This window comes from Hipposideros armiger, unplaced genomic scaffold (genome assembly GCF_001890085.2).
Source record: "Hipposideros armiger isolate ML-2016 unplaced genomic scaffold, ASM189008v1 scaffold_95, whole genome shotgun sequence".
Taxonomy (NCBI): Eukaryota; Metazoa; Chordata; class Mammalia; order Chiroptera; family Hipposideridae; genus Hipposideros; species Hipposideros armiger.
The window spans coordinates 3,581,388-3,596,729 of NW_017731445.1; the positions used below are offsets into that span (position 1 = coordinate 3,581,388).

Consider the following 15,342-nt stretch of genomic DNA (forward strand, 5'->3'; position numbering starts at 1 on the left):
GAACCACTTTAAGATGATGTGTTGAGTATTCTAGAGTCTGAGGAGTCGGATCTTTCATCATAGTCGTCCTCGGTGTAAATGGACTGCTTTGACACAATTGGACACCCATCCTCAGGGATGGAGATCCGAGGGTCTTCAGGGGTGCGAGTGGGGAGGACAGGTGAGCTTCTGAAGACGCTGGTAGAGTTACTGGGGAAAGGGCTGACGTACTGGGACCTCAGCTGGTACTGCTGCTGCAGTGTCATGGTGTTCCACAGGGTGACATCGTTGGGCAAAAAAGGGCTTGACTGGTTCCTCGCCAAAGTATTCCTCAGCATCAGAGGGTACCTGGGTGGCTGGGGGAAAGGGTGCTGCAGAGGCACAGCCAAGGGGTTGGGGACAACGTTACTAGAGTCGGTGGAAAACCGCAATGTGTCTGGGACTCTGAAGGCCGATCCCACGGACCACTTGGAGGAGGAGATGGGGTAGGAGCCCAAGGTGTGTTCGAAGATGTGCCCGTTGGAGGGCAACATGAGGCTTTCTGGCTCTGCTGAAGTTCGGTCAGCTGCTGAGACTGAGGAGCGACTGGAGAGCAGGACCTCCACGGCACTCACCAGGTCCCCCCCACAGCCCTTCAGGATCAGCTCAAGCACCGTGGGCTTCTGGTTGGGGAATATCTTTTTTAACACTTCCAGAGGGGGTCTGTTAGCCTTCAAGCTGAAAGGCAGAGAAACGGTCCCTGAGGGGCCCTCGATCAGGAGGTGATTCTGTTCCCCATGGTACTTGGGGCTGTCGGGGCGGCTCTCAGAGTTGCCTCCGTTTTTCTGGACCGCATACCCCCCTTCATCCACCGACACGATCTCAGGGCTCTCAGGGGTGAAGCAGCCCTTACTTTTTGCCACATCTGGGGAGCTCCTCTGGTCGGCATCTTTGTCGCTGAAGGTCTCTGTGTTGTCTGCCGTGCTGCTGTCCCCAAGTCGCTCTTCAGTCAAATCTGAAAAGCAGAGAACAGCTGGGTTAATCCTTTCCTGCTGTACATAAAGGAACAGGTGTGCTCAGGAGAGAGCCCAGCACAGGCTTTTGGGAAGAGGAAATGCAACCCAGTGGGTTATATCATACCGCAAACCTTACAAAAAAACAAAAATCCAAACTATGTCATTGGCAAATGGCAAAAAATAAAAAAAATTTAAAAAGACACAAACCTGTATATAAATAAAGCCCCAAAACCAGAGTGATTTTTCAGAATGATGTGTGCAGGGAAGCCTGCCGTCGACAGGCACGGCAACATGATACCTAGACCCATAGAGGATGTGGCTGCCTAACAGTACAATCTAAACAGGGACCCTTTATGGGGCTGGGGACAAGCACAGCCCAGGAAAGAACAGGAAAATGAACTCGGGCTTGTCTTCTGGCTCCTCTCCTGCAAATGAGGTGGCCAGTTCAATCTAAGGACATCATTAGCTGGCACAACCCATATACTATGGGAAATTTTAATATTTTAAATCCATTTTCCCATAGGCAGATTTTGTGATAGATATGTCTTGTGAACTAGTCATCAATATGTTTCAACAGGATACCCTGTACAATAACTAGTTGATATAATTGCCAGAGTAAAAGAAATATGCCTCTATCCATTGAAATCTTTCTTAAAAAGCCATTCAAGGGAATGGCAGACTTGTTTGTCTGTAATTTGCATTAGAGGGCAAGCAAAACCAGCTGTGCATTCTAGGTGATGGGACAGGTTATGCAAGAGAAAGAAGGAAATGGCTGGAGAGGGTTTGTGAAACTGTGCGGGGAGCGGGACCCACCAATGAGATCACGTGTCCATCAATAACTGCAAGACCTGGGGTGCAAGAAAAAGATACGTTTTGCTGAACTGTTTTCTTAGTAAAGTTCATGGAAGAGACTTAAAGAAACCTTCTTGAATTATATTAAAAGAAGAGAGGAAAAAAAGCTTCCCAAATAAAGCAGAGATTTGCTGTGAAGTAAACCAGTTGCAAATTTAACATTTTGACCTAACACATTCCCCCCAAAAGGGCTAGTATGACAGCGCTAAGCAGGCAGACAGGGGTTGGTAAGGCTGGTTTGCTTGCAGAAGTAAATTCTAACAGCCCTTTATAATAAAGGAACATATTCTTTATTAACAAGCTACACTAAAGTGGATTTTTATCCTTTTTAAAACATGTACTGGCTGTGTCTATTCAAAGCCAATGTAACTGATCTAAAAATGAAAATTATTAATGACCCAGTTGTCAGGTTGTAAACAATCAGTGTAGTGTGCCTGTGTTTTCCAGTGCCCTGCCTGAATAGTCTCATTGTCGCCTTCTCTGTGGGCACACCTGATTACGTGTAGATAGCCAGCCGATGAAATTTCATCAAAGCAGCTTCTAAAATCCATCTCCTTCTGTTTGTTGTTGTTTGTTTTAAAAGCATGCAACAAAGGCCCATTTATGGACCTTCTTCTAATACGGGCTGCATCTTAAATATAACTGAAAAATATAACTTTGGTTCTTCGCCAAGCAATAAGTATGGGCCAAGCAGACTTTTAAAAAATATTCTTAAATTAGATCAGTGCCACTTTTAATGATAAATCTGATATAAAATTCATATTTATCCCAAGTTTGCATTTTAACTAAACTGTTTCTTTTTCCAATATAAAATATAAGGTTTCGATATGGGGTTCATTTGCAGCACACACATATTAAGCCGTCTTAACAACTCTGGGATGCACAAAAGACCTATTTTGGAAAGAGAAATGTGACATATTCTCTCTTGCAATTTCCTAGGACTGGGGTCCCAGCTTTCAGCTCCTGAGTTGATGTGGTGTTTGTCTTTGATCCAAAAGAGAAAAACAGCAACAAAAACAAGCTTCTGTAGATTCATATTCTAATCAGCTAGACCTATCTAGATTTTCCTGATTCATGACTCCGTGCATACCTCATGGCTGTTATTCTATTATTAAACACTTGAAAATGAGTGAACAGTGACATTTTGTTAACTCAGCACTGAACAGAACACACAATTGGATTTTGGCCCCTGCTCAGTGGAGCTTGGGAAAACACGTCAAATATGGACATGAAATAATGTTTTAAGTATTATACTATGTATCTCTACATAGTTTTCTTATTTCTGTAACTTTAGCTTTCATTACCTGTTATTGTCAGTATCAAGTATTTGTACCCATGTAATGTACAAGATACTGAGGGACACAGAATAGATGGTGGAAGAAGTGTGAAACTAGCCCCTAACTTGTGGAACTTATTATCAAGTTGCTGAGATAAGATGCATATTCAGGGGGAGAGGGGGACACAGAATTTGCTAAGCATAAAATATAACACATGGTGTATACAAATGTCCACAGCACCATTATCCACAGTAGCCAAAAGGTGAATGCAACCCAAGTGTCCACAGATGGATAAATAGACAAATAAAACATGGTCTATACATACAGTGAAATATTATTCAGCCTCAAAAAAGAATGAAAGTCTGACAAATGCTACAACATGGAGGAACCTTGAAAACATGCTAAACAAAATAAGTCGGTTACAAAAGAAGAAATATTCTATGATTTCACTTATATGAGGTACCTAGAATAGTCAAATTCCTAAAGATAGAAAATAGAATGGTGGACACCAGGGGCTATGGGGGTGTGGGGGGATAGGGATTTATTGTTAAATGGGTACCGGGTTTCAGATTGGGATGATGAAATAGTTCTGGAGATGGATAGTGGTGATGGTTGTACAACATTGGGGATGTTGTTAATGCCCCTACATTGTATCCTTAAAATGGTTGAATAGCAAATTTTATGTTATATATATTTTCCCGCAATAAAAAAGAAAAGCATGACATACAGTATTGTAGCAATACAGGGGATGGTGAGACTTTTTTAAGCAAGAGAAACAACTGTTCTTTCTAGGAAATAAGGGCAATAGTATAAGTACACCTAAAAAGCTCAAAACTTAGCTATTTTTAAAACAAATGTGTGAGCCTAAAAACAGCTCCTTATTTTAAAAGGCATATTTTTCCTCACTCTGGATGAGTTCAAACACTGAAAATATTTGAGGAAAATGTTTTGAGGTCTATCAATCAAATCCATTTTCCCACAGAAGGAAGTGATTCAAAGAGGAGCTTAGCCAAAGGGGAACTATGGAATGACATTGTGGCTAATCTGACATGTCTACCATCATGTAAATGCAGTATTTTTTTTTCAAGATGGCAAAGGATATACCGTCCCAGTCAACTGGATATGGGATGGCAGCACTGTAAGTCTGACAATACAGAATTCCACTGTTGCACCTGCTTTTCTGTTCTGCAGAAGAGGTCAGTCACAGTGGACTCCTATATGGCTTGCTCACCAATTGTGAACTCCCAGACTGCAAAAGCCTCTTTATTTTCTCCTGCTACCCTTTGCCCCTGCTCCTATGCCATGCCCAGTGCAGCACGCACTTCCGGTTACTTCTCAAAGAGTGGTGGTGGGCTGTGCAGATTCATCCACTCTCTCTGCAGGGTTCTGGACGGATCAGCCTCTCCAACTGAGAGTCCAGACTATGGCCAAAACGTGAGAAAAGCTATCAAGATGTCACAAAATCAAACTGACAAATTCATAACATGCCAACTGAGTCGAGCACTGTTTATACAGTGTTTAAAGGGATGACGGAAAACATTGAAAGAAGCAATGAGTGGGATGCACCTATGGCATCATATACCCGAGCAGCACATAAAGTCCTGCTATGAGGTGTTGGGTGAGCAGAATCCTAATCAACATCCAAGGCTACTGGGGTTTCAAAACTGGGCAAGGGAAGACTAGCCTCTCACCTTGCATCAATAATAACTCCTAGGCCAACATTAATTTCTGAAAGCAGAATACACAGTCCTTGCAATTTTGTGGCACTACGGCATCTCGTATTGGTTGTATTGTTCTACCTAAACTATATGCATTGTAAATTATTCTATCATAAACACAGATTTTCACAAGTAATTATAGAGGGTGAGTTCTGAGCCCAATGATAAAGTGTAATTTAATAACAGGTGTTTCTTTACATCTCTAGATTTTTTTCCCAAATGAACCTTATAAATTGTTCATGTTGGTCTAAAACACAAAAGCCTTTCTACATACAGAAATGTGAAACTGCCAACTAATATAATGAAAAGGGAACTACTCCCCAAACGGTTTACCCTCTTTCTTCTTGGAACTGACGCCCTAATTCCTAGAACATAAAGAGTAAGAGTATATTTCAGCTGGTAATATTTTTACCCTTAGTATGTGGGTATAGAGAGCCAACATTACTAGAAAAATAGTAGGAAGAAATCAATTTTATCTGATATTACAAACCACCTTTTGAAAGTGATACAATCTGCTGTTTTTAATGCTGAAATATTTAAAATCTTACTAAATGTTCACTCTTCAATTTCGTATTTTTCATGATGTAGAAACATGGGCACCCCTGAAATAAACTTTTCACTAGGGTAAAGGTTTTTAAAAGATGACATTCAATTAAGAATTAAATTTTTTCTATGTATATAATGCTACCAATATATATGCCATAAGATAGATACAAGACTTTAAGGAGAGAAAATTAGCACTCACACAAAAGTGACTTCTGATCTAAAATTATAGCTTACAAAATCTAACTTTATTTACAGGATTTTTTTCATGTGAAATGCATTTAAATTAAAAAATATTCTAGGTATTTATTTCAAATATTTTGAGAAAGCCTACCCTACTATGTGAAACAGAGATTCTGCTTAAGACATATAAACAGGGAAAATCTTTCTGACTTAAATGTGATGGGTTTTACCCAAGTATACCTACAAAACCAAAATATATCTTACATCGAGAATGAAAACACAAAAACACTGGCATATAGAGGGATGTTTCCTAGTGCAAGTCACTGGACTTTTTCTTTCTTTCTTTCGAAATCATGTCAGGCATTTTGAAACGTGGATTGTCATGTCCTCATATGTTCACTTGGGCTTTGGGGACCACACCTCTAAATAACTGTACCCTGATGGGTCGTTCTCAAAGCACACAAGTCTTACAGCAATGGCAGGGAAGGCGCCCAGGCAGGACCAGGATGAGCTTGCAGACGAGGCAACTACATAGTCAGAATTCTAACAGGAGACAGGCGTTTTACAATTTCTGTTATCTTTATCTCACACACTAGAAGTGCAAAATCAGAAAAAAAAAAACCAAAACTGAATGGCTGACAACCTAAACTGCAGCAGCGAATGAGTGTTAGTCTAAAATCTTTCCTTTTCTTCCTGAGGGGGGAAAAAACTTGTCAAAAGTAAAAATATAGGCCTTTTGAGCTTCCTTTGCTCAGCCCGCTCCAAACTCTTTGGAGTGTACTTTCTTTTCTAATAATGGCCCTTGAGCCATTCTCTACTGCTCGGCCCGCTTCTGCTTCTTTGAAATGTATTTTTACTTCTAATAAACTCCTTTTCTGCAACTTTAAAAAAAAGAAAAGTAAAAATATATAATCGAACTTTAAAAAAAACATTAACAACACTGGCTTAATGGCTTATGAAGACATAAAGATGGCCAATATTTGCGGGGCGGTTGGGGGGGGAGAGGCATATATAAAGAGCTGGATTTAAGAAAGTATGGTTTGCAACCGTGGACTTCATTTGTTCTGCACAAATTTAGTTTTGACCTCCTTCTTGACTCAAAAAGGAACACTTTCAAGAAGGAGGAGGGAAATTACCTATAAACCTACTTGTTTATTTGGGACTTATAAAAATGCAGCTGTCTATTCATTCTTCCATTTAACAAATATCCTCAAATCCCTCATTATGTACCCAGGCATTGTACTAGGTAAAATTATACCAAGATGATCAAGGCATTGCCTCTTGGTCACCGAAAGGCTTAAAGTTTACTAACTAATCCTTTGCAAAATTTCCACATTATCTTCGCAATTGGTCATATTTTATATTGAAAGACAGCAAGTAACTCAAAGACCAGCAGCTAGACAGACTATAGTGTATTCATTGGAGGGAATATTGTTGTAAACATTCATATATAAAAACTATGGGTGCAACAGATATTCACACTTAATTTTTATAAAGTAATAATCAGTGGAGGAAAAGCAGAACTCTAATCCCAGCTTTGTAAAATTTATGTCTGTCTCATCATTAGAATCAAAAGATTAGAGATTTGGTAAAGAAGGAATATTCTGAAATGTAAATTTTCCATGATATTGTTATTCAGTAGTTGGTTGTGCTTATTTTTACAGCTGTTTAACTATACAATAAAAAAATTTTAAACACATGTAGTTATATTTCAGTTTCCCTTTAGTGCTCAGACAAAGGGATGACTCACTAAAGCCATGTGGGACTCTTGGGGAGAGACCCTCAGGCCTCGACCCTGGCCATAGGCACCCATGCATACCCCAGCTCAAGGCCCACTGCGGCATCTCAGTCACATGGAACTAGGCATGGGAGTCCAGGGACTTGAGTGGCTGAGAAGCGCAACAGGTTAAAAAAAGCCAAAGAAAGGAGGAAAGAGAGAGGAGAGGAGTAGGGGAACAAAGGGAAAGGGGGGGCTGGCAGGCAGGCAAGTAGATTTTTACTGGGCTCCGCTCTCCTGCCTGTCAGGAAGAAGTGCAACATTTCCAGAGCTGGGCTCCAAGTCCTCCAGGGACGTTGATTTATGAAGATGTACTCCCTTTCCCTCTGTAAAGCTGTTAGCAGAAAGTGCTGACTGGCGGCAGGGAAGAATTTCTCATCAATGCTCTTTGATTGTATTTTGCAAACAAAATGCCTGTTGCTTGGTAACATTTCACTTGAGCCTGACCTTCCCCGAAAGTTATTGCTATCAGATTCGATTTACACTGTCCTCCTGTGATTACTGTAATCTTTTAAACCCGGGAGTTCATCCATCAGGGAAAAGAAAAGTTGGTTGTGTAAGTCAAGAGAAGGGCTATCCACCAGATTTATAACCCAGAGGAGTGTGTTGGGTGGGAGACATTCTTTCCCAGATGGTAGTGGAACTGTGGCTCCTAGATGTAAAAAAGCGCTCTCGTTTTTTCCTGCCAACCCTGTCCTCAGATCACAAGATGGGCACTAGCGCCATTCCGACGCCTGCGCCGAGCAGCTAGGGCCCTGAGCAGTGAGAAGCTGGAGACTCCTAGGAGTGACCCCCACCACAAAGGGCACCCTGCAGGGTGCCTGTAACTGGAAGGAGACAGCCTCGGCCTAGGGTTGCCAGATAAAATGACAGGATTCCCAGTTAAATCTGAACTTCAGATATATAACGAAGAATCTTTAGTGTAAGTATGCCCCATGTGATATTTGGCATCCTGTTTTTTATTTGCATGTGTTTTGCTAAATCTGGCAACCCACCTAAGCTTGAGATGCAGCAGGAAGGGGGCGGGTGGCCCACGGGGCAGGCGTGGAAAGGCATAGAAAGTCATGCTCCTCAGGCTCGCGGCTTCCAGGCCCTTCCCGAGTCTCCAGCCTGCCTCAGCGCGGTGCGGAGCAGGAGCACGCCTGGGGGCCAGCGCCCGACCCGCCGGACCCAGGTCTAACTGCGACTGGCTGCAAGGGGACAGCGGTCCAGTGCAACCACCACCACCACCGCTTGCGCCTTTCCCAGGGTTCTAGTACCCCTCCGCCCCTCCCCCCAATCCCCCGAGAGTGCCACCGAGGTTCCCCCTCCCGGCTGCTCCCGCAGGCACACCGCCCTGCAATGGCTTCGCTGGGCTGCACGCTGGGACCTTGGAGTCCAGTTTGCAATTCGCCTGCCGCCCGCCCTGCTGGAAAGGCCGGGAAGTGTGAATATCCTGGGCGTCCTACCCCCTGGAGCCAGCCCTTGGGTACAGTTTGGAAGAAACCAATAGTCAAGTATCACTTATTCCTTTACATTTGGGTGGTTTTTGTTTTTTACAGTGCAACTCTCAGTCCGGCCCCTCATCCCAAATCAAGCCTTCTTAAAACCAGACCTAGTTTTGAAATTCATAGGTACACTTCATGAATGACTGAAATCTTCCCAATTTTTCGTTTTATTCTAGCCTATAGTTGGACCAGTGATCTGGTAACACTCATTAAACTTGCATCTATCTGTCTCGCTCTCTAATTAAAGTTACAATTAAAAATAAGGAAGTGGACAGGACAAGACCCAATCAAGCTGGAGCTGAAAGGCCCAGAGTAAGCATAAAGATGCTAGGAGGTGCAGGGCCAGAGGTAAAATAAAATAAAGGCAGTTTCCCCAAACTCCTTCTCTCTTGTTCACTCCTTTTCAGGAGAAATAAACACTTTCCTGTTTGACTTGCTCTCCTGTGCCTAACCAAATATGTTCTTTTTTCTTTTTCCTTTAAGAACATTTTAAAGAACCTGTGCATTTATTTTGATGACAGAGATAGACCTACGGAAAATCTATAGCTACAGATCTTTCTTCTCGCAGCCAGAGGAGACCCAGGACACTCTCCTGGAGGAAATGGTGGGGGTGTGGGAATGTAACTTTAGATGCTCACCTTGGTCATGACCCTTAACTTTCCTCAGCTCCTAAGCCCATGTCCTGAAAGGCTGTCTTGGCTGGTTAAGGCTGCTGACTCAGAGACACTAAGAGCTGAAAGATGTTCACACGGGGAGGGGAGAGGTGTGAGGAGGATAAAGAGGGAATTTGGGAGAATAAGTGAATCAGTGGTATTTATGTAAAGAAGCTTAAATTAGAATTTGGGGCTCAATCAAAAATCTAATAATTCCAGGCCAGTCATAAATGATCATCAAGGAGCAAGGAAAACGTCCACCAAAAGAGAAAAAAGAATGTTTGAATCCATAGCTAGAAGTAATACTATGAGAATCTGAAAATTCTTCTTAAAACCATCGCCACATGGAAAGGAATGTTCAACATTCTACAATGTTAGATAAAATAACCCCCATTCCTTTAAAGAATCTGAAGCAGAATTTGGAAGAGAGGTTTCTTCCAGCTACAAAACTGAGTTTTGGTGTTCATGTGTCACTCCTTGACCAGGGCGTTTTTTTCCTCCAGTGGTGCCCGGAAAACAGATCTTTTTCTAGAGCATGTGCTTTTCTCAAGGATTTCTGGAAAGGGAAAAAGACTTTTGTGCACCTGCAATTGTTTCCAACAAAAAAAGTTTGTTTCCACAGCTATGGGCTAAAGAGGCTCTTTGCAAAAAAAAACCAACCAACCACATTTTAGACACAGAGATCACAAAGAAACAGATCTTCATAATTTTCCAGCAGATTTTTAGAGATTCCTAACGGTCTGTGAACTTAATCTACATGTGGATCTGTCATTTGACTGGAGCTTCACTTACTTCTCAGTATGTAGTGAGCTACTTGTCCAGAAGTATCTGATAAACTTCTAAATATGCATGGTACATTACATACAAATAGATCACAATAAGAACAACTGATAAAAAGTATAATAAATACAGCAACTGCCAGTCTCATCCAGGAAGTTTTCTCTCAAATCCCAAATGGTCTTTCTTTCAAAGTAATGCATAGAAATTATCCACTTGTAGGCTTGCCGTCCTAATAGAAAATAGCTATCTGTACTTTTGCTGCCTGCCCCCACCAATGGCTTGATGATTGGACCTTTTTTAATAAAAGAATGGAATTATGGGATCAAACGAATTGAAAGAAAAATAACAAAAGTTATAAAAATGAATGTGCCAGGTATGCAGCGTGACCAGCTAGAAAATAAGCCCTTGGTCCTTAATGGCTCAGTCTCCCAGAGCCATCACTCCGACCTCCCCCTACGGTGAATCCTATTCTCCTTTGCAATTATTTGTTTTCAATTGGGAGGGCTCAGGCTATCTATCCCTGAATACTTAGAATGAAGGAGAGAGCATCAAGTCTGGTTTGTCCAGGTGAAATCAGTCTCCCTCGTTCATTCTCCCAAACTCTGTATCTTTCTACTGCTGCAGCTGCTGCTCCACCTTTCTCCCTGCCCTCATGACCCCCTCACAGGATTGTTTTTGGTTTTGTGACTCTTTAGAAACCATGAATTTTGGCTATCCTAAAGAATGGTTTGAAGAGCACAGGATGTGAAAGGAATCCCCTGTTGGACTAGGACCCAAAACCCAAAGCTCTATTACAGGAGTGCTGCTGGGCAGGTGGCCACTGCAAAAGGCTACCACTGACCAATTCAAATCCCTGCTCTAGTGCTGGGGGAGATGGAGCTAGGGAAACGGGAAATGGAAACGTTAAGAAAAATTATTAGCAGGGATCAGCTTCTAGAACTGAGACAAAACTCTCTCTAACCTAAAGAAGAAAAGCAAAATTAGCCTTCTTTCCTTCCCCCCTCCTATTCCTCTGGCAAATCTACAAATATGAGGAGATCAGACTGACAGAAAAGAGACAACTGGAGTGGGAGACATTATTCAGAGAAATGCTTATATCCTATCTTGGATTAAATAGCCACAAAATCCATGTTCAGAAAATTCTCTTCTGTTCTTAAAATACCCAGTTCTGCTCTTCACATAAGATGTTCTAAGAGCTTCCGGCCTGGAAAGTATAACTGAGCAACAGGGCAGCAAAACTGTGCCTGCCGGGCTGCCTATCAACTCACCCCTAAACCAGGGAGCCTGCATTTCCCCAGCTCCACACAGCAGCTCGCTGCTCCTGAAAGCTTCTCTCCAGAAGCCAGAGGCTTTTGCAGACCTCCACAAGCTCCTTGGAGGTGTGTGTGTGAGTGGGGGTATAGACAGAAGCTCTACCACAGTCCTACAGGGCTCTGGGCCTTCCAGGGCCTTCCCTCAGAATGCCAGCATAGCCCTTAACCCCCTCCCTGAGAAGATGGGCTTATTTCCCTTGTACCTTTGCCACAGTACAAGGGAAACACCAAACACATGTCCACTGAATTCCAAGAGCCTAAAACTAAAGGAGCACTTGGGCTGGGCAGGACAACAAGCTAGAGATTCCTGGGGAGAAAAACAGACTCAACTGGGGTCTGCAGACTCAGGAGGCCTAGAGGAGGGACACAGATGAAAGCAGGGGTTGGGGGTGCGGGACTCTGCCAACCTTCAGGGCTCAGGGCAGACCACCCTCTATAAAGCAGGGCAAAGGAGACGAAGAGAGGCGAGGAGAGGCGAGAGGAGGTCAGAAGAGCCTTTGCTCCAAATCTGAGATTTAGCAGCTGGAGGCCCAAGCTTGCCTGGAACCAGGAAAGGACTAGCCAGAGGCGGCCTTCCACACTATAGGTCAACTTTTGTTTGTTTCTTTAAACCAGAGACAACCGAGGGTGGCCCCAGGAAAGGTGTTAAAGGACCTGAGCAGTTCTGAAAAAGGAGCTGACTCTTGGCTGCCTAGATTCTGGGTCCTCGCTATCAGTTTAGAAGCCTTTCTGGTCCTTATTACTATTGCTTCTAAATGAAGCTTCGTTCAACAAATTACAAGAGGCCAGAGGTCACAGGGCGCGCTACTACACAGGCTTCGGGTTCGCTCCAGTTCCTCCAGGGCTGAGAAGCACGCCCAGCTTGGAGTCAGCCAAGTCTTGGGCCTTGGCTGGGTCCCTGCACCTACCTATCCCAACCTCCAAAGGCAAGGCTCTTTAGAAGCCCTCAACCAGGAAAACCCTGCTGCACCGTGCTGTGTACGCTCGCGTGGATTTTAATATGATCTTGTTTTGACCTCTATTTACGCGCTGAAACGGCCACGTTCCCCTTCAAACTGGTGGTGACAGTTGGCAGGCCCGTCGCACAGTCCCGCCGTTTGCTTGCCCATGGCGCCTTTCCTGAGGGCACCTGGTTCTACCTGCCGGATCCAGACTGAAAACCGGCTTCTGCACGGAGAGTAAGAACCGGTTTGATAGGGTTCGGGGAGGAAGGCCCGGCCCGGCCCACTTCCCTAAACTTGCCTCGGGGCCTCCCAGGCAGAGTGGCAACAGGAACTCCGAACTGCTTTCGCTCTCGCGCCCGGCCCGGCTGCAGCCCCGCAGACGCTCTTACCTGGCTTGGCGAGCGGCGCCTGCAGCGTCCCGGGTTGGGGCTCGGCGGCCCAGCGCAGCGCGGCGGCCGCAGCCAACTCGGCGGCGGGGCGCGGCGGCGGCGGCTGAGACGGCTGCGAGGTCGGGGGCGGCTGCGGGGCCGCGGCTGCGTCCCCCGACTGCGGGGGTCCCGGCAGGGCGCGCAGAGAGTCGGGGATGAGACTCTCGAGGCTCTCGTTGGCTTGCTGCCGGCGCAGCGCCACCTGCGCCGCCATGACCCGCTGACGCTCGATGATGAGGATGCACTTCTCACAGGTGCAGTCCTTGAAGCGGCAGTAGCGCTTGTGGCCCTTGAGCCAAGACAGCACGCCGTGGTTGCGGCAGCGCGCGCACTTGGGCGTGCGCTGCAGGGGCGCCCGTGGCGGCTGCGACACCGGGCCGCCCATGTACAGATAGGGGGAGCCGTAGCCGTTCATGCCCCGGGCTCCCGGAAGAGCTGGCGGGTTAGCGGCGGGAGCGGGCCTCGGAGGCGCTGAACTGCGGGACTGGGAAGCCCGCTCAGAGGAGGCCTCCCGGCGGCGCGGTCCTTGGTCCCGCAGCCCCGGTGGCCGCGTGCGTTCCGGGAGGGCCGGAGGTGCAGCAGCGGTCTTTACGGCTTCCGCGGCGTTCGCAGCCTCCGCCTCCCGCTGGTACTCCGCCAGTCCCACGCGGGTCGCGTCTCTTGCAGCCGAGGCTTTAGCCCGCACTTCCTCCCTCGCCGAGGTGCTGCGGCGGCTACAAGGAGCCGGCGAGAACTCTGGTTAAGGTCTGAGCCAGCTTGTCTGCAGCTCCCGCGCGCGCTGCCCGGACCCAGCGCCTCCTCCACCGCCCTCCCCCCACCTCCTCCTCCCTCCCACTGTCACCCCCACCCCCGGGGTCCCGGACTCCTTGCTCTCCCCACTCCACCCCACGCCTTCCTCCTTCCTTGCGCCCCTCGAGTGAGTACACATCACCTTGCCACCTGCAGCCAGGCCGCTCTCGCGGGGGCGCTCACGGCCCCCTCCTCCAAGGTCTCTGCGCTTCCCCTGCCCCTGGCGGGAGGGACTGCAGCGCTCTGGGACGCAGCGATGCACTCCAGGCTGAGAAGGGGAGGGCCGAAGGGGTGAGGGTGGGGGTGCCTATAGGCGAGTGAGCTGGCTGCTCCCCTTCGATCCCTTCTCCTCCCACCAGGCCTGATTTTGGCTGCACCGAGCCCGAGGCCGCTTTTATCCCAGAACTTGGTCGCAGAAACTCGGCTCCGCGAGAACCGAAGCCTACCGCAGCGTTGCGGGTCGACTCGGGACCCAACATGAGCCCAGAGGGTTTTAAGTTGGGGTGAGCCAGGCCCTGAGGCCAATGGGGTTAGGGGAGTGGAATTGGTTCAGGAAATTTGGGCTCTTTCTTGGTTTCCTTTTGCAACATTAAAATAAGAAAATCGTACTCCTGCAGAAGAAAATGAATGTTTTTGAATGCTGGCCCAAGAATGACAACCCATTTTGCAGGCACAGTCCTCCCTCTCCCGCGCTGAGCTTCTCTCTTTACCCTTCTCCCCATGTTTTAATTTTTAAAAATATCATTCTTGAAAGGAGGGGGAAGCACTGGTGTGGAGGATTTGCTTAAGAGCTGGGTCTAAACTTTCAGAGTGGACGAAGAAGCCACGATAGCGCCCCAAAAGTTACTGGATATGATCTCCCCTCTGTCCAACAGCCACTGAACTATCAAACGAATGTCTCGCGTCACCTAAGTCAAATCTCCACGGACTCAGTAACTTAGTCATGGATGAGGGATGGAAACATTCTTCTCGCCCACCGCATTGTCTTTGGGTAGAGGTGGGAGGGGGCCTTGCATAAAATGACAGCATAAAACTGTTATTTGTGTGTTTCTAATTTCATAGAGTACGGGTTTGGCCTAATGCAGCCTACTGCCACAAACGCACAGTGACGACTAACCCCCACCCCACCTCGCAACCCAAGAAAACAAAAACAAAACACAGGTGGGTACAGCGGCGCAAGGCAGCACAACTGCTCAGTGCGAAAAGGAGAAGATGGCAGTCCCGGAACCGGGTCCGCATGCTCTTGAGAACACTGAGCTCATCTCTGGCCGATTCGAATGCGAAAGGAGAGCGTAGTCGAGTCCGCTGCAATGGTCAGCCTTTCGGCCGCATAGCGGACCTTGTCCCCTCAGGAAGGTCGCTTTTCTCTGCCCTTGAAGCAAACAAGCAACCTGAAAACGTCCTTTATGTGTATGCTGTGAATTCAAGTAAAGCACCTCCAGGCATTCTAGCAGCCAGCCCTCCTCCTAGAAGGGTGACACTGGGAGAAGAGGAATAAAAAGAGCATCCGGTTGTGTGCGTTTCCCTTGAAGCCGTTAGCTGCCCCCGCCCCCGGTTCAGAGCTGTCCGCGAGTTGGGGATAGCTGGATGCTGCCCTGGTTGGGCCTGAGCAGAAAACACTTGC

General features: G+C 46.4%; 1 protein-coding gene across 1 annotated transcript; it reads right to left on the reverse strand.

The window, feature by feature from the left end:
- Positions 1-2: 2 nt before the first annotated feature.
- Positions 3-13,363, reverse strand: DMRT3 (doublesex and mab-3 related transcription factor 3). Its single transcript, XM_019645887.1, has 2 exons — positions 12,891-13,363; positions 3-973 (listed from the first exon to the last, which is right to left on the reverse strand). Exons 1-2 carry the CDS (start codon positions 13,342-13,344, stop codon positions 9-11), a joined length of 1,419 nt encoding a protein of 472 aa, XP_019501432.1. The 5' UTR covers positions 13,345-13,363; the 3' UTR covers positions 3-8.
- Between the last annotated feature and the right edge of the window lie 1,979 nt (positions 13,364-15,342).

Coding starts and splice junctions, on each gene's coding strand:
- DMRT3 (XM_019645887.1), bottom strand. CDS start 13,344: ATGAACGGCTACGGCTCCCCCTATCTGTACATGGGCGGCCCGGTGTCG. Junction 974..12,890: donor GGCGCCGCTCGCCAAGCCAG/GTAAGAGCGTCT, acceptor TCTGCTTTTCAG/ATTTGACTGAAGAGCGACTT.